This window comes from Ammodytes marinus (assembly GCF_949987685.1).
Source record: "Ammodytes marinus genome assembly, chromosome: 6".
In the NCBI taxonomy this organism is placed as follows: domain Eukaryota; kingdom Metazoa; phylum Chordata; class Actinopteri; order Uranoscopiformes; family Ammodytidae; genus Ammodytes; species Ammodytes marinus.
The window spans coordinates 30,473,215-30,497,328 of NC_137235.1; the positions used below are offsets into that span (position 1 = coordinate 30,473,215).

Below are 24,114 nucleotides of genomic sequence, written 5' to 3' on the forward strand. Positions count from 1 at the left end.
GAAGGAACAGATTTGTGTTCAAAGATTAAGAACTTTTTGGTAATTATTTCAGTAATGTTTTCAGTAATTTTGCAGTGATGAGAGCAGAATGAACTAAGCCTAAATGTTGCAACCAAATATAGGCTAACTTTATAGTTTTGAAGGGTAGGTTGGTTTGGTTATTCATTTAGAGAACCGCCTTTTTTTTCTTTTTTGTGTGAAGAATTTGTTGTTGATGTCATTTATTTCAACAATACCACCAACATATTTCAAATGATTTATTGTCATGTGCAGAAATACAAAAGAGTGCAATATTTGGTGCAGTCAATTATATGTGTGTGTGTGTGTGTGTGTGTGTGTGTGTGTGTGTGTGTGTGTGTGTGTGTGTTTATACATTCAAGTTCCTGTACAACATCTGTTCATCGCTCAGGCAAAACCTTAGGTGCCGACTGAGTCAATGCTTAACTTTGCTTCTTCGGCCTCCTTCTCTGCGTGGAGGGGGAAACAGTTGTCTGCCATGGCTCTACCTTTGTCCTCTCATCTTTTACCGATGATTCTTGCTCTGGTTCAGTTTTTGCTTTGGAGGAAGAGGAGGGACATGTAGACCGAGGGTGCCCAGCTTTAGGCCTCTTAGTCGGGGAGTTCTTGTGGGCGGATGGACAGCTGTGCTGGTTCAGACACACGGAGCAGAGGGGGTTGACAGGTAGACACACCTGCTGTCCAAAACCCACCAGCAGCCAGTTGATCTCACTCCACAGCTCCCTGGGAATGAGTGTGACAAGGACATGTCAAGCTTATTTTACAGTTGCGTTGATTGATGTTTCTTAAATGGTCATTTGGGAACAGTGCTGTTCCCGTACATAACGCTAAAATTGTAAACTGATATGGAAAACTTGCAGTATTAAACATCCAGCAAACATGGAGCAACAGAAGTATTCATTTGGAGTCATGTTCTAACAACATGGGTTAGAGCTGTTTTACTGCAAATAATGTTGATAAGAGCAGCAGGAGTTCATGCTTTCATTAGTTAACACAAGTGTTGGCATGAACAGACTTGTGTACTGTAAATCATTCATGATGGATGTGTCATTCCTCATCGTTTTAAATGAAATGACCAAAATCATAATTTACATAATAATACTATAAGAGTTCCTATAATGAAATCCATACTGTGTTATTGTTAGGGGGTCTGTTGGTCTGTGCTTATCAGGTTGAATGGGTCAGAGGTGAATCCATTCATCTGTTACCTGGGTAACCACTCCTCCAAGGCCTTACGCGTTTCCTCTGGGTTCTTGGTGAGTGTCTTGAGCCAGCCCAGCCTGTTGGAGATTCGATGCACATGTGTGTCCACGCCTAGGCAAAAAAGCAACACTACACATGAGTGCATGCACACACTATGCAGATTTACATACAGTAGCTCAATGGTGATGTGGTATCACTGTGATAAACAGTCTATGCACAGCTTCGCAGATTTAAATATGCTATCGTACTAACAACGCTATCTGTCACAGAGCAGCTATATCCAGGCGCTTGGTTTCTATTACAAAATGATTCTGCAACTATTTTGATTATAAATGAATTATCCGGTCAGTTTGCTTTTCTTTGTTTTATGTTACAGAAAACTGTATAAACAGTATATGTATTATTTTCAGACTACTGGCTGATATCACCATGGGCTTTAGAAAAACTGTGATGTGACGGGCATTTGTAGCTTATTTCAGACAATTTATTGACCAAACAATCAATTAATTGAGAAAATAAACTGCAATTGATAATGACCATGAATCATTGCAACCATCAAACAAATTGCAGTCCTATTCTCTATTTAACTGTAGGTGGGCTTCACGTAGCAGGAGGGCATCTGCTAGGTAATACAAGAGGCTCTGACACAAAAAGAACTACAAAAAGTTTGTAGTTCCCTTTTCCAATGATGTGATTTTTCGCTACTCAGCAAGAGATTATTTGATGTATTTTTATTCCATATGATTTGTAAAGTGACTGTGCTTGCACTAGGAGTGTGTCCCCACCAATGCCGGACACCTTGTCCCAGGCGATATCCATAGCCAAGTGAGCCATCTTGGGTCCGACTCCCGGCAGACGGACCAGCCCCTCCACGCTGTCCGGGATGTCCCCTCCATACTCCTCCTGCAGCATTGCCGACGTCCGCTTCAGAAACTTCACCTTAGTCTAGGGGGAGGCCGGGTACAGATGGGTGGGAGAGGGAACCATTGGATAAGGTGTAAAAAAAGTGAGTGGATGGAAGCATTGCGCCTAGAATGAATTGATAAGCAGACTTCAGTATCACCCTCCAGAAGCCGACGGGGTAGATGAGTTCCCCCAGCTTTTGGTCATCGGTAGCCAGTAGATTTGCTACAGTGCAGCCGTGAGCTCGGAGCTTCTGCATGGCCGCCGCTGTCACCTGGTCTCTGGTCTGACTGGACAGCATGAGTGAAACCAACACCTGGAAACGTCTCACCTGTAATCCACAGATAGGACAACAGAGTGAACAAGATGAATTACTTTGGTTAAAGTGGTCAATTATTAAAAGGTGCACTAGGCATATTCAAGGGAGGAGGATTTGTTTACATTTTGCAGACCCTGCAGTTAGTTTATAAGACAAAAATCTTCACTACTTAATTCTATCATCATCATAAATCAAAACTGAATTATTTTGAGGTACCTATGCCCCGCTGCTGTAAACAACGATAGTGAAACAGTAACTTTTAAGGTAGCTTTCTAACTTCAAACAGTGTTCCTAACTTCCCAATTTTTGTGAGGAAAGTTTTTTTCTCTCTTCAGAATATACCTTAAGGCCAGGACACACCGGTCCGACTACCCGAAAATGGAGTCTGCCGTTTCAGGCAGCTCCAGTCTGCCCGTTGCGGCCAAAAAAGTGCCAAGAACACACCGAGCAGACTATTGACTTTCCGTACGCTCTGCGCTTGCGCGCAGGGCCGCCCATAAGGGGTAGAAAGTGTGAAAGCTTTCTAGGGCCCAGCCACTTGGGGGGCCCATGGTCTTTGGAAGGCAAGAACCTACCTAGATAACCTTTAATTTTAGATATTTATGTCAATATCTATTCAAAGTTGGGTGTTTACACAGAGCCGCGGCTCCGCTTAAGGCCATTTAAAAAGCAGTAGAAAAGCTACTTGTGTCTGGGTGTGGTTGTGAAAAGTATTTGGACCCCATGAAAAAACAGGTTGGGTACCTTTTGTAGTTCTTCTACATTCTTATAAACAGGACAGGCTAGTTACTCTGTCATTGCCCTGAGTCTACAAACAGGTTTAAATGATCTCTTCCCATAAAGTACATTTTTGTGAAAAAGAATTTCCCTTTGGGGACTATAACTTCTAAAGGCTTTGACATAAGTCTTCAGGTTGACACGGCCAGCCAGGTCTGACCAGTTTTTCAGAAACCTGGCCAATTGACCAACCAGCCGAGTGATACCACAATGAAGCTGACGAGCAGCATCATCCTGTTTTAATCATTGTAACCACCAAGGTCCTGCTTTCTGTATTGTTTCTAAAAATGAAAAATGAAAATAGACCTTAAAAAGTTCTTAATGCAAAGAAAGATACAAGGCGCAAAGAAGTTGGAAATAACTGAAGGAACAGATTTGTGTTCAAAGATTAAGAACTTTTTTGTAATGATTTCAGTAATGTTTTCAGTAATTTTGCAGTGATGAGAGCAGAATGAACTAAGCCTAAATGTTGCAACCAAATATAGGCCAACTTTATAGTTTTGAAGGGTAGGTTGGTTTGGTTATTCATGTAGAGAACCGCCTTTTTTTTCTTTTTTGTGTGAAGAATTTGTTGTTGATGTTAATTTTTAAGCGTTATTTATTTCAACAATACCACCAAAATATTTCATGTGCAGAAATACAAAAGAGTGCAATATGTGGTGCAGTCAATTAGTGTAAATGTAACTTATACCAGAAACTAGTAGCATAGAAAACGTGCAACGTCATGAGATCCAACGCTTACAGGAAATGAGAAAGAAAAAAACATGTCCACGTGTGTTGCTAGTGCCGATATCTAAAGCAACACAAACAGCTTTCATAGCCTCGCCACATTGCAAACTATTCAATATCTATTCAAAGTTGGGTGTTTACACAGAGCTGCGGCTCCGCTTAAGGCCATTTAAAAAGCAGTAGAAAAGCAGAAATGTTCAAAATGTTTCAGATTGAGCACAGCGGAGTGTAACTGTTTCAAACATAATCCATCCTATAAACCCTTTGTGTGCCAAATGGTGACAAGATTGGGTTTTGATATCAAACAGTTTTGTCTGGATTATATTTCCTGAGTCGTTCCTTCTCATGGAAAACATATGTACCTGCTACTTGTGTCTGGGTGTGGCTGTGAAAAGTATTTGGACCCCATGAAAAAACAGGTTGGGTACCTTTTGTAGTTCTTCTACATTCTTATAAACAGGACAGGCTAGTTACTCTGTAATTTTCCTGGGTCTACAAACAGGTTTTCAGGGGCCCAGCCAATTGTGTGGGCAGGCCTGCTTGCGCGGGACGTAATGTCTCCATAACAGCAGGCGGCGCTAATCTGTATTGTGGCCCAAAAAAATAAGGAAGCCGGAAATGATGGGACAGCTCTCTAGACCATAAACATAGATAGAAATACGTATTTATATTTATGGACCATAAAGAGCACCATTTTTAGCAGAGAGTGTCGAGCATGGTGTCGAGCAGTCAACAAGGGTTGATGCATGTGAGTACTCGCTGAACGAAACAAACAAACACATTAAAACGATGGCTAACTGTTGTTAGCTGTTTGTGCTACCCGCCTCACTTCCGGGCTTCACTGATTCGCTAGCCCTCCACCAATCAAATTGCTCCAACTGAAAGACTGCCCGCCGCCGATTGAACATGTTCGTTTCAAAAGAAGCCTGAAGACATCTACGACAACCGACGTCACGGCACATACCAAACAGATTCGTGTCCCCGCCCCTTCCAGACTCTCCGACGGCGATTATCGGGCCGGTGTGTCCTGGCCTTTAGAAAATGTTCACTTCTGTGACACACACACAAAGTAACATAGCGCACCTTTAAAACTTTAAAATAACAAGCTAAACCCAAACCTACATGTGCAGAGGCCTGTGTGTCGTAGCATTTCTCGGCTCCCATGTTATCCACGGGTGCATTGCGGGCGCTTCTCATCTCGCGGATGTATCCCAATTGTCTCTTCCAGTCGGGAGGTTCCCAGTGCTCTTTCTTCAGCGCTTTCACATCTTTATTCTCTTCATATTCCACCTTCAACTGCCTCCTCCTTCGGCCCTGAAGAGATAGCGGTAGAGCCGGGTCTGTTTCTGCTTTGGGATGTGCTGTGCAGTGGGGGAGGGCTCCATGGCAAGAACCTGAACGAGCACAGGAGAGTAAAAGAGAAAATATGTAATCAAGGGTGTTAATACAGGCAGTCCGCACCCCGCGTAATAGAAAAGTGTAACAAACATAATCTGAACAAAGTGTCAAAGTATCTGATACAAAATTGAACTTCAGTCTCTATAATGCTTCTATAACAGTCTCCACTCTTCTGGAAAAGGCTATTCAGCCATTTTTTTGGAACCTGGTCACAGGGATTCCCCCCCCCCCCCCCCCCACATGAACATGAGTGAGGTTGGCCCCTGCTTGGACAGCATTTCAGCTCATCCAACAGATGCAGAGCTCTGTGCAGGTCAATTCAAATAACACAATCTGAGAACCATTATGTCTACATTGGACACTGTCATGTTGAACCAGGGAAGGCTCTTCCCCGTTGCCACAAAACCTGGAGGAACACCACCACTGCCTTAAACAGTGGTTCACATAGCCTACATGCAGGTTCCAAATGGTTGCATAGATTTACTGTAGCTACTGCATTACTCTCATCGAATGATTCCTATAAGAATAAGTTATTATTCCTACAGGACACATTGATCCTGCATGTTGGGTGTTAGATGAATACTAGATGAATACAGGCCTGCAGGAGCCTTGAAAGCAGCTCTCCATCACCTGTCAACCACTTTCCAGACGCCAACGAACGGGTCCAATCAGTCAAAACAACCAAAGCGACCCTAACAACCATTGCGCGGACAGCAGGCAGTTTAGCCGATAGTTCGTTGGATTATGGTTTGTTTCTATACATGTCTATGTAAATAGCTAAAACATTACCAGCTGATGAGTGGTCCAAGGTGGGTCTATTTTGCTCGGAGACCCTCGCCTCCTCTTCCTCCACTTTCACCGTCACAGAGGAGACCGTATCCACCTTCCTCCGTCGGTTGGTAAGTTTGGACCCGAGAGAGGCCTCAGGTGTGCAGCCAGCATTCTGGTTCCCACTCCTAGTGATAATAGAGTGGCTCTGTAGGAAATAAGGAGAGGTCATTTTAAAACACTGGACTACAACATAACAGACCCTCGTGCTGCAGCGAACGCAAAGCATTTCAATGAAGTTGGTGTCTCATTCGTAGTGATGACAGTGGTTATGAGGGGACTTTTAAAAGCTAAAACCTTGTTTTAAAAAATACATTAGTAAAAGCCTAATAATGAAAACAAGATCTGGAACCAGAAATATATAACACTGATCTCCTGAACTTCCCAGAAAATATCAAATTTTAAAATCTGTCTGTGTCTAAGCTCGAGCAATACTATTTAATATCCTGGCCAGTGACAAAAAAAAAAAAAAAGCAAATTATGTCCTAATATTTATCATCGGGTCAACAAGTGCAGCCTCTTAATAAAAACTATATCAAAATATAATTTATGATCATCAGATGATTTTGATAGGATTTATTAGGATCCCCATTAACACACCGAAGTGAGAGTCTTCCTGGGGTCCGAAACATAAAATATAGACAACAGAACAGACAATCACTTGTTTGACATTATGTCAAACAAAAATAAACTAGACAAATAATAACAACAATAATAAACAACAGTATGATTTAAAAACATCAGAATTACAAATGAAACAGATGAAAAATTAGAGTGTTTCAAAAATACTTTTAAGTTCCTAAGCTAACTAAGTGATTTCAACATTATAATATACAATATTATAATATATAATATAATAATATAAATTATATTACACAAGATAACTTAAAGCTGGGGTGGAGGATTTGGGGAGAAAATGGCAGTTGGGATAGAGATTCGAAATACATATTTAAATGTTTTAGCCCCCCACAGCAATGAACATGAAACACAGTGACATACAGTACATAAAGACATGCATATAAAAGTCAAGCTTTTCAGACAAATATATTCCAGAAGATGAACTTGTTGTCCAACAGCACCATCTTTAGGCATCCCGGCGAAAGTGCAGCCTCTGAATCCAACGTGGAACGTACTTCAGCATCGTTAGCATGTTCGACTGACGGCTAACACAGAAACCTTGGACTGCTGTTAGTTTTCTTTCTCTACTTTTAATTAACCCGTTTTACTGGGCCGTAAACAAAACAGTGGTTTACTATGATGTATGTATTTTGCTCTTCGATTTTATGAAACATAGATATAACAACACTACTAACAAACGAGCTTTAGCTTGCTAAGGACTACATTACCCGCGAGGGAGTGCGACAAACGTGTTTTTGTAGGAAGTGGCTCTGTCAGAGCATTACTGTGCCATCCGGTTGAGGAGTGGAGGACTGGAGCTGGGTCCAGAACAAGCGTCCAGCAGCTAACACAGCGTTATATCAATGCACGGACGCAGACGACTCTGTTGGCCGCGTGTGGACCAAGCTGAGACTGAATGAAAGCGAGAGAGACTATTCTGCAACAAGGTGAGAGGTGAGGAGAGGAGAGGGGGCGCAGTTGTTTTTCTTAAAGCTGCCAGACCTTGAATGCCTCTGTAGAGTGCTGGCCCATATGACAGGCAATGTAAAGCATATAGCTAACGGTTCCGCGGCGCCATTGTGCATTTTAGCCCGATTTCCCCATGTTTATGTTGTCCAGTGTTCACAGACATGCTCAGCTCCGGTTGGTAGCTACCTTGCTCCGACGTGTTGGTTGTTGTTGAACTGAAACAGAACAGTCGTTGTCTGTGTGCTCCCCTCCCCTCTGTCTCTGTGAAGTCCACATGACAGAAAATTCTCCAAATATGCCAATCCGGGTTTACACATTGACAGGCCGGGACTCCAAACTTCACTGCCTGATAACAGAGGCTGGGACACCTAAAGGGTCTGATCAACCAGAATTCATAAAACATATTTACTCATTGACCTATCATGGTATCAAGCATAGTGTAAGTATAGGGAGTAAAGATGGTAATTATAGATACTGGCTAAAATCTTGCATTTGTATGATATACATCTTCAATATGCACTGACCCTGTTTTAAATAATAAATCTGAAAATCTAAAGTGTAACAATGTTTGTTAACTTAGTCTTTCAGACAAGAAAATGTCTACCACAAAGACAGAGCTATAGTACAATAATATGATTGATATCCTAAAGGAGAATAACAACTATTAATGCACCCTTCACTACATATATTTTTGTTCTTTTTGGCCAGGTTCAAAAGGATCCGTCTGTGAGAATTTTGCTGGTACCATATATGGAACGTCATAAGGAAACATGACAACATTATAAAAAACTCAAATACACCTGTGTTAAATGAAGCAGTAACCTTCTTTGGAAATCAGCAGAGGTGCTATTTCATACAACAGGCCAGGCACATTTTAATGACGGTGTCCATTGTATACAGTAAGTCATCATCTGCTAATTAAATAGATCAGGAAACGGGATGTGCCCACATCTGGGTGCCTGACCATGTCAACCCAACACTTTTAGTGGAAGAAACTCTGCTATTTTCTTCAGTAATCTCAGTAAAACTTCAGACTGAAAGGACTATAAGGCGAAAAATGCCTTAATTAATTACAAATACTAACCTCAACATCAATCACCGTAGATCAGATGATCACTCCAAGAGCAAAAAAACAAGACAACAGAGAGACGTAACTGTCCAAAATCACAGACGAATAATAAGTTCACATGGGCATAGTATAGCACAGTTATATTGAAATGTGCAAGTGCTTCTCTGCGACATAAATGTCAACGACTCATACGCAAAGATACAATTCCTTATTTTGCTCCAATAATTCCTAAAAATCCTGACTCTGGCATGTTCATTAGGGGAGAGTGGCTTAAGTTGTGCATTTTGGAAGTTGTGCCACCCATTGTTTCTAGAAAACCGTGGAAGAAATTGGAAATGTGACCACATATTTAAGAAGAGTCATCCATTTGACTCATCCTGTAAAGAAGGGAGACACAAGGAATAAGATATAAGCACATTTAAGCTAAAAAAACTGTGTTTTGCCTTTCAAAGTAAAATTTCCATGATCAAGGTTTTTTGATTATTGTGTCTGAACAATTATAGACACGTTTGAAAACATTTGACACATGTTTTAGTGCTTTTGTATGCTACACTTTGAGTCTATATAGTTAGCACGATGTCAGCCCTAAATTGCTGCATCATGCCTATTATCCAAAATTCTGGGGATGGGGTGATTTGTGCCAAAGGGCCTAGGTGAGTTATAAGTAAGTAAGTAAGTAAGTAAGTAAGTAAGTAAGTAAGTAAGTAAGTAAGTAAGTAAGTAAGTAAGTAAAATGTATTTATAAAAGCACATTTATGACAGTTTGCACTGTCCAAAGTGCTGTACATAGTGCATTCAGTAGGTAAACAATGAAGGTAAAATAACAATAACCAAAATAAAAGACGTAAAGCCCATACATCCACATAAACACAGATAGTAGTGCAGAGGTAAGATTGTTAATGGGGAGGAAACACCAGGGTGTACATATGGGTTTTGAGCCTTGATTTAAAGGCAGAAATGTAGAGGGAATCACATTTGTCAGGTGGCAGTTGGTTCCACAAGCACGGAGCTTACTAGTGCAAAGTACATTTCTGAGAGTTGTGCCAGTGGCATGGCTGTATACGCTGGTCACCGAAAGAAAGTGATTGTCTACAGTAGCTCAGAAGAGAGTGACATCTCAATTCCACTTAACGACACCAATGATGAGAGTTCAGATGGCCAGAAAGATGATGATGGTGACTTTGTCATTGTGAGCTTTGCAGGCAAAACCACCTAGATCTGCTAGGCTTTGTTTAAGAAAATTGTCCTTCAATCTTTGTCAACTATTTACTTTATTTACTTTAAATACACCTTAAATAAGTGATTGTCTAATGGATTTGTCTTGCATTACAGTTTATGAGATATATATCAATGGCACAATTCACCCCATGGTATTCTCTCCAACCGCACAACTTACACTACACCGGGGGCAAGTTGTGCAACAAGACAACTTTTTTTTCCGAAAGCTATATTTCTTCTACAGTTTATTCCAGATCCAAAGTTTTTATTGCCAGGGATGCACAACACCCTGAAATATATGTACATAATTTGAGTTGGAGACTTTACTGTCAAGGCCTTACTTTAAAGTCACTTTGAGTGAAAAGTTGCACAACTTAGGCCACTCTCCCCTACTGATGTTTGTCAATAATTTACCATCTATTTACTGTACAGTGTGTCTACAGTGGCATTTTTTTATTTTTTATTGTTTAGAGCAAATTGATTTAACAATTGCAAAACTGGTCTCCATTGAGTACACCATCTGTCAGCTGTCAAGCCACATAAGGTCACATTTAGAGGAAGTCAGGTGCTCTCTCTTGCCTCGAGCTTTTGGGGTTTTGCATGGTCATATAATCCAAACTAACCCTGCGTTCCGAATCGCATACTCTTTCCTTTTTCTATTCTACATACTACATCTGACGATAAAAATAATCTAGTTAAGATGCAGTAGGCATACTATTGGGACACTTTTACTTAATTATTTCATCATAAAATTGCGCCTTGATCTTGCCTCTTGCTTTTATATCCGTCGCATCCCCGTTTGTTTTCATATGGAGGCTCCGTCGATGTGACGTCACTTCAGGTTCACACTGGATTATGGGTCAAATAGCATGCGGTTTTCGACACTAAAAATCTTGGTCGAATGTAGTAGACATCTGGGTCTTTCTAACCATCCTAAATCTGGCCACAAGAATCGGGACATACTAACTCTTTTTTCTACGATACTAAATAGTGGAAAGTATGCGATTCGGAACGCAGGGTAACTGTGATTGCGTGCGTCAAAATGTCTTCATGTGTGTTTTTAACTCTTCCTCCAGGCAGCCACCAGCCCCAGCCTGTGTAGCCTGTCCTGCCTCCAGGTTGGGCCATGAACAAACAACCCAGTAAAGAGAGTCTCAAGGACAAGGTGAAGGGGATCTTTGGGCTGGGACCCCCGCGGCCACTCAGCAAACAGAGCGACTCCAAGCCGTCCGAGTTCATCATAACAACGGACATCATCAAGGTGTGTGCAGAAGAGACTGTTTGTCACACACTCACACTCGCCATGGTTTTGATATCCATTTTTGTAGATTGTCTTTGTGTTGTCAGTGACTACTGTTTCAGCCATCATGTTTTGCATCCTGTCATGGTGGCTTTGAATTTTTATTTATTTTTTATTTCTCAGGAGCTCCAGCCAGACTGCGGTCTCAGCAACCGGGTCCGAACGATGAACCATGTCTGCGATCTTGCAAAAATGAAGAAATTCGAGGAGGTACATAATGTCTGCTCTCATCTCTGATCTTTTTTTGTCAAAGCGGTGCGCGTGTGATCCTCTGTGTTTTGTTTTTAATGTGTGTGTGTGTGTGTGTGTGTGTGTTTTCCCAGCATGCAGTGGAGGCTGTGTGGAAGGCCGTGGAAGACATGCTGTCCTCAGAGCAGCCACCTGAGGCCAGACATGCCGTCCTGCAGCTGCTGAAGGCCATCATACAGGGACAGGTATATGAAGACGATACACAATGGGACAATGCAAATGCAAAAAAAACGTGATAAAAGATTTCCGGGCATTTCATTTCAAGTGATGTTCACTGTGTGTGTGAAGGGGGAGCGGCTCGGCCCTTTGAGAGCCTACTTCTTCAGGGTGATCAGAGACTACCAGCCGTCCAATGAGGACCTGTCTGATCGCCTGGAGGTGTTTAAAGCTTTAACCGAGAATGGCAAAGACATCACGTACCTGGAGGAGGACATTGGTAAAATGAGACCCATTGATTGTATGGTTCACCAAATCAAAAATATATGATTAGTTTCATCTTGTGACCACGGTTCCCTTTCTGTAGATTGACTTTGTGTTGTCAGTGACTACTGTTTCAGCTTGTGTCATACCACTGTAACTGCACTCTGAGCACATATTTGAGGATTTTTATGAATATTAAAAATTAAAAAAAAATATGATATGCAAGTATCACAGTGCCGATTGTTAATGTAGCAATTGTTATCCATTATAGCAACGTTCCTTATGGTGATTTCTCATGAACTGTTTTTGATATTAATATAACATGTTTTATCCTCTTCCCCAGCACGCTTTGTCCTCCTGTGGATGGACATAGGTCTCACCTCCGACTTTCTCCACGTTCTTGTAAATTTGGTGAAGTTCAACAGCTGCTACCTGGACCAGAATGTCTCCGTCATGGTCCAGTACGTCACATATAGGGACATATCTCTCTACACCCGCTTCTACAAACTGCCATGTTCTTTTTGTTAAAATGGATTTTTTTTTGCTTGTTGTCTTTGCAGAAAAATCTGTCTCCTGTGCAATAGAACCACATCCTCAACGGATATCGAGGTAAGTGTATGTTTATTTATTCTTCACGTCAACGATTTCTGGACACTGCAGCATGGCGTTGAGTCAAGTGTCAACTGAAGCACATTCAACACATTCTACGTGAAGCTCGCGGATATATGGACGACAATGGAATATTTAACAATTTGATCTGAAAACACGGACTAAAATTTTACATTCTACATAAATATAAGGAATAGATAAACATACAAGTTTGTGAATAGTAGTGTGTGTGAGGCTTAATTATTTATTTACTTAATAAACAAATGATTACCTGTACCCACTAATCACATAATGAACACTGGTAATCTGAAACCTACTCTCACCCAACTTTGTCTTTATTCTTCAAAAACTGATGTTATTTAGCTCTGGTGTATATATATTCAACACAATTTTCAGCTGAAATGGGTCTGCAGGCCTGTTTTGTACATATAATGATGCTGATTTCCTTTCACACTCTGTGTGCGATGTGTCCAGGTGGCACTACAAGTATTGGATGCAGTCGTGTGCTACAACTGCCTGCCCTCAGACTCTCTCACTGTCTTCATCATCACACTTTGTCGCACTGTGAATGTCAAGGAGTTTTGTGAATCCTGCTGGAAGGTGAGAAAAAAAACCACTCACTCACTCACTCACTCACTCACTCACTCACTCACTCACTCACACACTCACTCACTCACTCACTCACTCACTCACTCACTCACTCACTCACTCACTCACTCACTCACTCACTCACTCACTCACTCACTCACTCACTCACTCACTCACTCACTCACTCACTCACTCACTCACTCACTTAGTGTTATTTTATCTCACGTATCTGATGTGAAAGGGAATGATTCTTGTTCTTCTCTGTGCAGTTGATGAGGAAGGTGTTGGGGACTCACCTGGGACACAGTGCCATTTACACCATGTGCCGCATAATGGAGGAGAGGTGCTGTCCCCCCCTGCTTTAAACATACTGTAAACTTGTTGTGCATTACTAAACCCGTACAGTATTATTGGGACACGAGTATCGTTCTTCTGTGTCTCTAAATACCTGCAACCTCCACCAGGGTGTACATGGAGGACGCGCCGTTGTTGAGAGGAGCTGTATTCTTTGTTGGAATGGCACTGTGGGGCGCACACAGGCTCCCTGCTCTCAAAAACACCCCGACACTCGTCCTGCCATCTTTCTATAAGGTAGCAAACACATTGCACACCATATTAGAAAAAATCTGTTGATTATTTTCTCAATTTATCGACTAATCATTTGGTCTGCAAAAATAGAATAAAATGCTGTTCATAATTGTCTGAATCCCAAGATCCCAATCCCATGTGCATTAAAACTTATATTGTCCAAACCCAAACATAATTAAGTTTTTCTATAACAAGAGATAATAAATAAAACTGCCGTGCCCGCTACAATGGTGTGCGGCAAAGGCTGGATCTCCTTTTGTGTGAATATTGTTTGCTTATTATTTTCTAATCGGATTTTACAGGAGCAGAGATTAAACAATGAATATTAATGTACACGATACACAAGATAACTCCAAATAGTCTCTTTCTGAATATAAATGACTATACAGGATACTAGGAATGTAATAAATGATTTGTGATGTCTGTTGCCCTCTCATGTCTGCCACTCAGGCCATGTCGTCTGCCAATGAGGTGGTGTCCTACGAAATCGTCCTCTCCATCACCAGACTGATCAAGAAGTACGGCAAAGAGCTGCAGGTGGTCACCTGGGACATCCTGCTGGGAATCATAGAGCGACTGCTGCAGCAGATACAGGTACATGAATAACACACTCACTCACTCACGCACGCACTCACGCACTCACGCACTCACTCACTCACTCACTCACTCACTCACTCACTCACTCACTCACTCACTCACTCACTCACTCACTCACTCACTCACTCACTCACTCACTCACTCACTCACTCACTCACTCACTCACTCACTCACTCACTCACTCACTCACTCACTCACTCACTCACTCACTCACTCACTCACTCACTCAGGCACTCAGGCACTCAGGCACTCACACACACACACACACACACAGAGTAAAATACCAGTTATTCTTTGACTAATTGGCTTGTACCTTGTGTCCTCACAGACCATAGGCAGTGCGGAGTTGAAGGCCATCGTCTATGAGCTGTTGACCACAGTGGAGGAGCTGTATGAGCAGAACGGTTACCACGGCTCCACAGAGAAGTTCTTCAGTCTGGTGGAGAAATGTGCTGACAAGAGACCTGTGAGTTCGTCTAGATGTTCCAGCCCTGGATGTCGTCATAGCGTTATCATGTAGTCCTCCTACTAACCTTTGATGCTTTTCTAAAGTTAATCTTTGTGTGTGTGACAGGACGCGTCAGTGCTGACCCTCATCTCATACAGGGCCCAGTCTATCCAGCCAGCAAAGGACGGCTGGATCCAGAGCCTCTATCGCCTCATGGAGAAATTCTTCAGGTAGGACACACACACAAAGATGTCGGTGTGATCTAACCCCTCAGTGACTACTAGTAGTTTTCTAGTGTGTTCCTTATGCCTTGACCTTGCGCCATCTGCTGTGACATAATCTATTCTGTCCCTCTCTGTCCCGCTGAAAGGAACGAGAGTCGCAGCGTGATAAGGATCAAGGTGCTACACATCCTGTCCTTTGTTCTCAGCACCAATCGGCAGCTCTACGAGGTCCGTACGCTCGCTCACATGCACACTGGCAGTTTTTTTTGCGAACATTTCTAACGGTCCATTGTCAGCGACTTCATATGCTCTGTTATACAGGTGCATCTTGGAAAAAAAAAAAAAAAAAAAAAGGGAAACTCATATATTCTATCTAGATTCATAACACAAAGTGAAGTATGTCAGGCCTTTCTTTTGTTTTAATTTTGATGATTTCGGGTATCAGCTCACGGAATAAAAAAATCCAGTATCTCAAAATATTATAAAAGTCAAAAAACACATGTTAACCTTCTGAAAAAGTATATTTATTCTAGATGCATTACACACAAAGTGAAATGAATGTAGACTATATGAAAGTTTCACTTTTTGTATTAAATTAGAGAGAAAATATATACTTTTTATTGATATTCAAATTTTTTCTAGTTGCACCTGTCATCTCAGACAGTTAGTTGATTAGGATTGAACAGGATCAAACTCTTTCTGGTGTTTCAGGATGAGTTGATTGAAACGGTGGTGATCCCCCAGCTCAGTGGGATAGCCGAAGACCGCGACCTGGCCGTCAGGAAACAGGCCACTCAGCTGCTGGTGGACCTGGCTGAGGGCTGCAACACCCACCACTTCACCAGCCTGCTGGACATCATTGAGCGGGTACACATTCACGTTCACATAAGCACAGATGCTCTAGCTGTCTGACTTTTATCCCATTTTAAAGTGATTTAGTTCGGTTCATTACAGCCACAATTATATAACACTAAAAAGTGTGTATCTTCTCTGTGCAGGTGGCCAGTCGCTCTCTAGTGTGTTCAGGGCCCCTGGAAGTTTCTGAGAGAGACCCCACAGCAGAGGCTCCTATGGAGGACGTCAGGACCGCCATACTGGGCTTGCTTGAAATTCTGCAGGTATGCACATGCTGGATTCACAAATGTGACATTAGGATTGTTGTTAAGAAGTTATTGTAGAAAAAAGATACTGTTTGGAATTTGAATACCTAATATTATTTTTGTCGTCTCTAACAATTTGTTTAGATATTTACAATCTTTTTAAAATAGGCTGTAAGCATAATGGACCAAACAATATGTGTTCAGTCATTTTAAATTGGCACATTTATAACAAAAAAGTTCATGCATCACCAAAATTCAAAACACAAGATGGAAACCTCCCCATCACGTGAATTGATCAAGTTATTGGAAAAGTATTGTGCCAAAAATGTTTTTTTCTTATTTTGCACATGAAATAGATATTCCCGTATAAGGTATTTGTCAATCTGTTAAAAAAAAGACTTGTGTATCGGGCAATAAACCTCCATCTTTTTCTCTCCTGGCAGAGCAAACTTTACAGTCTACCAGCCAACCACGCTAGTCGAGTGTATGAGCTGCTTATAAGCCACCTGCAGCTCCACTACAAGAACAAGTACTGTTCAGCTATGGCCTGCAGTATTAGACTACAGGTAGGAGGGCTACCTTGTTTTGTTCTCTGCACAACGTCACATGCATTTGTAACGAGAATGGCCTTTGACCCTTTGACTCTCATTCAGGTGTTTGACTTCTTCCTGATGATGCGAGCGGACTCTCTTCACCGTCTCGGAGTCCCCAACAAAGACAAGGCCGTGAGGTTCAGCCCTTACTGCTACTGTGACATAGGGTGAGGACACACACACACACACACACACACACACACACACACACACACACACACACACACACACACACACACACAACACACAACACACAACACACAACACACAACACACACACACACACACACACACACACACAGACCACTTGTGCCACAGCTCTTTCCTCTCTGTTTTGCTTATTGTAATCCAGTCAGAGTAATATTAACAGAACTGTTCATTCTCTCTTTTTTTTTCAGGGAGCCAGAGAAGCGTGTGAGTGAGAAGAAGCCTACAGGCTCGACATCGCCTCCTGTGGGCAGCCCAGCTCCCCCCGCGGCTCCGAACGCTCCCACGGCCCCCATGCGCACAGCCTACCTCCCCTACGCACCTGCCTTCACTGTCCTCCTGCAGTGCCTCAAGATGGTACACACACACACGCACACACACACACACACACAATGAGTACATCCGAATACAGATAAGTGGCATGCTTGTAGTAAACAACTTGAGTACGGCTACTGCCCCAAGGACTGCACTTCTAATAGACGATGACAGAGATTTCACTGCTATCTTTAAATAACATCAGACGTGGATTAATCTTTCCTCTGGCAGGAGACGGATTGGAAGGTGCTGAAGCTGGTTCTGGACAAGCTGCCGTGGACGCTGCAGTACAAAGTGCTGCTGCTCACTTCACCCTGCAGCTTGGACCAGCTCTGTTCCACACTCTGCTGCATGGTAGGGCAAATAAAGACACACACACACACACACACACACACACACACACACACACACACACACACACACACACACACACACACACACACACACACACACACACACACACACACACACACACACACACACACACACACACACACACACACACACACACACACACACACACACACACACACACACACACACACACACACACACACACACACACACAATCTACAGTCTGGACACATGTGAATTTTTGCGTTGCACCCATGGCAACCCATGTCTCTCCATGTCGCTTATTTCTTTGTCTTTGTGCTTGTTAGGTGACGGACCGGCTGATCTCAGAGCGCTTAAAGAAGACTCCAGATGGGTTTTCTCGCACTGATGTTCAGCTTGCGGTGGTTCCTGTGCTCACAGCGATCACCTCCTACCATAGCTATCTGGAGCAGGCCAGACAGGTACAGACTATAGTCTGTAGAAAGAGCTAGTTGTTCTGTCTGTGACGGCACAGACAGTACAACTTTTTTTTTTTACAATTCTGAAACTTGCGTGTCGAGTTTACTGACTGATCTAATCTAATGTTCGGAGTGGGAAGATGTTCTGAATTCTGACCCGCATGGAGGCAGTTGTCTTTCATCCAAACCCAGCTTGAATAATGAGGGTTCATTACCTTTCTCCCCGTACAGAGAGAGCTGGTCCAGTGCCTGGAGACCGGCCTCATTTACCGCTGTGCCAAACAGTGTGTGGTGGCTCTTACCATGTGCACGGTGGAGATGCCTGACATCATGATCAAGCTCCTCTCCGCTCTCATCGTCAAGCTCACCCACATCTCCGCCACCGTTGCCATGGCATCTCCTATGCTGGAGTTCCTCTCCAGTGAGCACTAAAAGCTTCTTTAGAAGAAAATAGTAATAATCAAAAGAAATTCTTGAACCATTGTTGAGTGATCAAGGCCAAAGATTCACACAATGTGTCTTTCTTTTCTGTTTCATAGCTCTGGTGCGTCTGCCCCATCTGTATGCCAACTTTGTAGCTGAGCAGTATGTCAGTGTGTTTGCTATCTCTCTGCCCTACACCAACCCATCCAAGTAAGAGTAAACACAAGCACAAACACGTGTGTTCTCAGATGCACAGACACACTCTGACTGCTTTGTTTCCTCTACACCCATCAGGTTCAACCAGTACATAGTGTCGCTGGCCCACCATGTGATCGCCATGTGGTTCATACGCTGCCGACTCCCCTTCCGCAAGGACTTTGTTCAGTACATCACAAAGGTTTGTACTGCTTTGTCTCCCTACTTTTTCTATCCAGAACTGTGTAATTATTTGTCTCCACATTCACAACTTCATCCAATTTCCCATTCCCATCCCACACACACAAACCATTTTTCAACCAAATTCAATATTTAGAACAGGGGTGTCCAAACTTGGCCCGCGGCCCGCTTTTTATTGGCCCGCGACCGATTTTAAAGGTTAAATGTAATATGGGCCTTTTTAATTTTAAATTTTTATTTTTTTTTTGTTAACCCACTTGTGCAGGGGTGTCAAAACTGATTGATTGGCCCGCAGCACATTTTTAAAATATAATGTAATATGGCCATTTTAATTTTTTAATAATTTAAATGCATTCATTATATTACAGAGAAATTTGTCCCATAAAAGAAAAAGAGCACCAAGCCCATCCCAGAGGACCCTGCATAATATTTTATTTTGAATTAATATTATTATGGAAAATCCATGTCCTTCTTCAATAGCTTCTAATTCATCTGACAGTGTCTCCAAATAATTTTTTCATACAAAGTTCTTCAGATTAAGCCTCTTAATTTTCCTCTCAAAGTGCACCAGATTAATGCATTTCACTTTAAAAAGTTAAAAAAAATCTCCCGGGGGGCATACCCCCGGACCCCCATAGGAGGGTCGGGATCTCGCCTGGTTGCTATTTTCACCCAGCTGCACATTGGAGGCAATAGCAGAAAACACCGGGTGTCTGAATGGCATTTAACAATCATCAATCATTTGGGCAGCGCTGACATTGGAGAGGGGCCCCCCTAAACAAATTCTGCTTAGGGCCCCATGAAGGCTTGGGCTGGCTCTGAGGGGAAATGTGTCTGTTTTAATTTGCAAGGAAAGTGTTTTACTGTGAAGAAGGATTACAATTTACAAAGACACTATGAAACTAAACATCAGAGCAGCTACATGTCCTGATAAATGTGTTATTTTTGCAAAGTGGCCCGGACCTTCGTAGATTTTTCTGTATGTGGCCCTCAGTGAAAAAAGTTTGGACACCCCTGACTTAGAGAAAGTAAAAAAAGCACAACTCCCACAATGGAAATCAGTGTTTGTTTGCTTACATATTTATTAAAGGAAATTGAACACATTCACACATTTTTTTGTTAGAGGTAGAGTCCAGGTGAGCATTTTTCCTTCCACTTTATAGAGTCATTTATGAAATGTATAAAGCATCCTGGAACTCCCAGATGTAAATTCCAGATGGATGAGGTGTGGAAGTGACTATACACGATAACACAACGTTCCGTTATTCAAATTGGTTTGATATTACAGCGGCCTCAAAACCTTTTTGAGTTTGGTTATTTTTTCCTTAAGTTGCTTTGCTAACTGTCTCCTGGCTTTAGCTTCATATTTACAATAGACATAACAACAATAGAGCAAGTAGGCATATTCCACAAAAAATGTCAATATGTTTCTTTTTATAGTCACTATAATCTAGTCGTCATATTACCCTATTGTCCAATGGTAACAACGTTAATTGTTTAATTATTTGAGCCTTACCCTTCCATTTTTTGGGAGTTGCTGAAAACCCTGTATTGATTTTGACTACCGTACATTTCAGTTTTGCATGGCTGTCTTTGGTTTCACTCTGTGGTCTGTGTCTTTAGGGTTTGCGTTCCAACGCCCTGCTGCCGTTCGATGACGGTCACGAGCAAAGTTCATTCCGTGCCCGGAGCACCAGCCTCAATGAACGGCCCAAGAGGTAAAGCATACGTACACACACACTGCTGCAAGTTGTGAGGTACAAACCAGCAGCACACACTGGCCATGTGGCCAGTGATGTGTAAGATGGTTGGGGTTGACAAAGTAACAGGGAACTCAGCATGACTAGTACCAAGACATGGTGGTAGCAATAACTCCTCTCAGGTTGCCATGGTGATCACTAGTCCATTTCATTTTTTTGTTTATGCTTTTTACATTTTGAAATGTGTTCTTTTTCTGTTACAATAAGCTTTTTCATTTTTATTCAATATTCACTTTTCATATATATATATATATGTATATATATATATATATACACACTATATATAATATAATATATTCATAATATCTATAATTGCCTACAAAATATTACATATTAATTAATTCTGTGTTATGATTGCCCTCTGTGGTAGCAAACAAAACTACGCACTGTCTTTCACACAGAGGTGTAAGGAAGCCCTTCTCGGCAAGGCGTCATTCTCATCAGTACATGGTGTGAATGTTTGCCGCTTGTCAGTGTCTTAATTGCCCTAACATCCATCCAAAGGCCTGGAAACACCAGTATGGAAGCATGTCTGTTCACACAAAGACAGCCTTTTTAAAAATGAGATGGCCTAGTGTTGATGACGTATTCTTAACCTCTCTTGGTTGAATCAATCTTAACTCAGTGCTCGTAAAAACCCCAAATAACAAAATAATAAATATAAACCAATGCAAAAGACCAATGCAGTCTCAGGAGGGGCCATTCCCCTAAGTATCTATCACACTGCTTTTTCCTTTTGCTTTGGCTTTTTATTTGCCCAGACATTCATTGCAGCTTCTTACCAAATCCCTTCTCCTCCTTTGTTTGTGCAATGAGTCACGTTGTAGGAAATAACCCTCTTTATGTGTCTTTTCTCTCAATCTTGTTTTGGTCCCAAAAACTAATGGTTTATTTAGAAATATATATATATATCATAACACCCTTCCTGCCATTGCAACCAAGCTTTCCAGCTGTCCATAGTGATACATAGCTCCTCTGCTAACAGTAACTTCCATTTCTATCCATCTGCCATATCATTTAGAAATCCACTTTCACTGTTACAGGTTATGTTGTCATTTATCCAGTGATCAAATCCTCCTCTGTTGGATTGGAGTGCTGTGTGTCAGTTTTCATATGGATAATTGCAAATAGATTTAAAAAAAAAATCGGAATTAGAGAACCAATTGGTAGAAATCCTTCAGTGGATCCCTCAAAGTATTTAGTTCATTGCTCCAAACCCTCTTTTAACCCAGCATTTCATTTTCAGTTGGATGTGTTGTTTTTCTTGTGTTTTTACCATCCATGATGTCAGGCCTGTGCTGAGTCCATCCCTACTATTGTACTTCTCCTGTACTAGCCCTTGGCTTCTCTATGTACCTGCTGTGTGAAATAATGTTTGTTTTGTTGCTCTCCTCAATACCTTCTGTGTGAATATTTTCTTTTCTGAGTAGCAGAAGCTGTTCTACCCGCTGCTGTTGCTTGTCTGTTTTTTTTCCCTTTTTTAGTTGATGTTTATCCTTATATTTTTGTCCAGTTTTTCTTACTCTGCTCTCCTGTAATCTGATTCATAGTGTTCACTGCTGTTAATTTTCACCTTATTTTGTTTTTCCTTTTCAATTCTTCATTTGACCCTGCCTCCTGTGACTGGGCGCTGCGTTGTGGTTGTGGTTTTGGGGGGGGGTGGTTGTCACATCCTGGATCCTTCCCACAATGCTCCTGGCCCCTCCCATCTCCTGCCACCCCTGGCCTTTGACCTTGTGTCACCCTGTCCTCTGTAACCTGTAACCCCCCTCGCTCTGCCTGGCGTGCGCCCTATTGGTCACATGCTCATGTCGCGCTGGTGCTCGGGTGACAATTCCTGTCCTGGTTTACCTCCACACACCACACTCCCTCCTCCCCCCCTCCCCCCTCCCACACCACACTCCCCCCTCCCCCCTCCCACACCACACTCCCCCCTCCCACACCACACTCCCCCCTCCCACACTCACAAACCACCTCCACCCTCACGATGCCGACCCGGTCCTCCTCACGGCCCACAGTCTGCGGGCAGCAAAAATGGCGAAGGCGGCAGCGGCGGTAGCCAATAGCAGCAATTCTCCAGTTAAAGAGCTGAGGGACCTGTCGGCCATGGACGCGTTCCGCTCCCGCAGCATCAGTGTCTCCGAACATGCGGTCCGCAGGTTAGAGAAGAGCCTTATGGGTAACCAATCCAAAAAACAACAACCCTAAAGCTTGTTGCTTCCTCCATGGGATGGTTGATGGGGTGTGTCGGGCCATTGTCATGCGGGGCCGTTTGGGGCGGGCATTGGGTGGTTTGTTGCAGGGGAGACCTGGAGCGGGTGGTGCATGCTGGGAGGAAGGTTTGTGGGTCAACCTCTTTTAGTTTGTTTTGGGCTGCGATCATACACAGGCTGTTTTTAGATTTCCTTTTGCATGCAGTGTTTGCAGAAGACACTGAAAAACAATTGGATGTTTTTTTTGCTGTTTGTTTTTGCTCTAACACAAATTTTGCTTTTATTTTTTATTTAATTCGAAAAAAAATCAGGTTTTTTTTCATTTTAATTTTGTTTTGCTGGGTGTGATGCTGGTTTTGAATGCCCTATCAGCCAAAGATTGGCAGGAGGGACTGGTGCAAAGCATGTGTGCATCCTAAGTTGTGGGAACTGGTCCTGATTGACAACTCTGCCTCCCTTTTCCTGGTGGGAGGGCATTTGTGCTTCCTCGCCCAGTGACAGGGACTACAGCAACACAGCAGCTTTGTTTGCTTGTTTTACTCCATCACAAACATACACCTTGCTGCTATGACCATGGCAATCTCCTAGTGTTGGATTTTTAAAGACTAGCTGGGCTGAACTTTTTAAAATGTTTGACTACAGACTCCAAGCATCAACACTCACACACACACACACACACACACACGCACACACACACACTAACACACACTCACACTCACTTACTTTATCCCTTAATGATTATCTCTGCCTGGCTGCTCAAGTGACTGACAGATGTAGGATCAACATTGCAGTTGTCAGATGTGGCGTCAATTCCACTTTACGCAGCTAGTCATACTCCTCCTGCCCAACAGATGGCAGTAAAACCCAAATGCTGTAATGTTTAAAACCCCTTTTATACAGTCATTCATTTTAGAGTGAAACATTGAACTGTATCAGACCAAACAACTGCAGTGTAGATCTGTTTAACCTTCGGCTGCTAAATGGCTGCAATCTGCTATTTGTTTACGATTGTTCAATTCCAGACAACATGGCCGTTTTTTAAATTTTGGATTGTGGATAAACACATTGAGTTTTTCTACCTTGTGCTAGGTTTCTACCTAGCCTTGAACTCTGAAATCACAGGCTTTCAGTCTTAGTTTGAATTGTGGGCATTCAATGAACTAAAGCACAATGGTTGGCAATATGATAAATAACACTTTAAGTCGTGAGCGTTTCATGGTCATGTTGTTTGGAGTCTGTTC

General features: G+C 42.3%; 2 protein-coding genes across 3 annotated transcripts in view; one reads left to right on the forward strand and one right to left on the reverse strand.

The window, feature by feature from the left end:
* Positions 1-440: 440 nt before the first annotated feature.
* Positions 441-6,404, reverse strand: nthl1 (nth-like DNA glycosylase 1; the record flags this gene model as incomplete). The annotated part of the gene is made up of 6 exons (XM_080028897.1): positions 441-741; positions 1,227-1,332; positions 2,007-2,166; positions 2,285-2,455; positions 5,072-5,343; positions 6,137-6,404. The coding sequence occupies 6 exons, from the start codon at positions 6,402-6,404 to the stop codon at positions 441-443; spliced, it is 1,278 nt and encodes a 425-aa protein (XP_079885023.1).
* Positions 6,405-7,600: 1,196 nt separating this feature from the next.
* The window catches only part of tsc2 (TSC complex subunit 2), a 28,820-nt gene continuing 12,306 nt past the window's right edge, over positions 7,601-24,114 (forward strand). Inside the window, exons 1-26 of one of the 2 annotated variants that reach the window (XM_080029303.1) lie at positions 7,601-7,740; positions 11,126-11,310; positions 11,473-11,559; positions 11,673-11,783; positions 11,887-12,034; positions 12,362-12,479; positions 12,579-12,627; positions 13,102-13,227; positions 13,485-13,558; positions 13,680-13,806; positions 14,254-14,397; positions 14,729-14,866; positions 14,975-15,078; positions 15,219-15,300; positions 15,784-15,939; positions 16,071-16,190; positions 16,616-16,738; positions 16,826-16,932; positions 17,164-17,329; positions 17,519-17,641; positions 17,950-18,084; positions 18,313-18,502; positions 18,621-18,714; positions 18,799-18,901; positions 20,524-20,618; positions 22,679-22,819. In XM_080029303.1, the coding sequence (XP_079885429.1) occupies positions 11,176-11,310; positions 11,473-11,559; positions 11,673-11,783; positions 11,887-12,034; positions 12,362-12,479; positions 12,579-12,627; positions 13,102-13,227; positions 13,485-13,558; positions 13,680-13,806; positions 14,254-14,397; positions 14,729-14,866; positions 14,975-15,078; positions 15,219-15,300; positions 15,784-15,939; positions 16,071-16,190; positions 16,616-16,738; positions 16,826-16,932; positions 17,164-17,329; positions 17,519-17,641; positions 17,950-18,084; positions 18,313-18,502; positions 18,621-18,714; positions 18,799-18,901; positions 20,524-20,618; positions 22,679-22,819 (2,996 nt within the window). In that variant the 5' untranslated portion in view covers positions 7,601-7,740; positions 11,126-11,175. The remainder of the gene's footprint in view (positions 7,741-11,125; positions 11,311-11,472; positions 11,560-11,672; positions 11,784-11,886; positions 12,035-12,361; positions 12,480-12,578; positions 12,628-13,101; positions 13,228-13,484; positions 13,559-13,679; positions 13,807-14,253; positions 14,398-14,728; positions 14,867-14,974; positions 15,079-15,218; positions 15,301-15,783; positions 15,940-16,070; positions 16,191-16,615; positions 16,739-16,825; positions 16,933-17,163; positions 17,330-17,518; positions 17,642-17,949; positions 18,085-18,312; positions 18,503-18,620; positions 18,715-18,798; positions 18,902-20,523; positions 20,619-22,678; positions 22,820-24,114) is intronic. The other variant, XM_080029304.1, reaches the window with a different exon arrangement.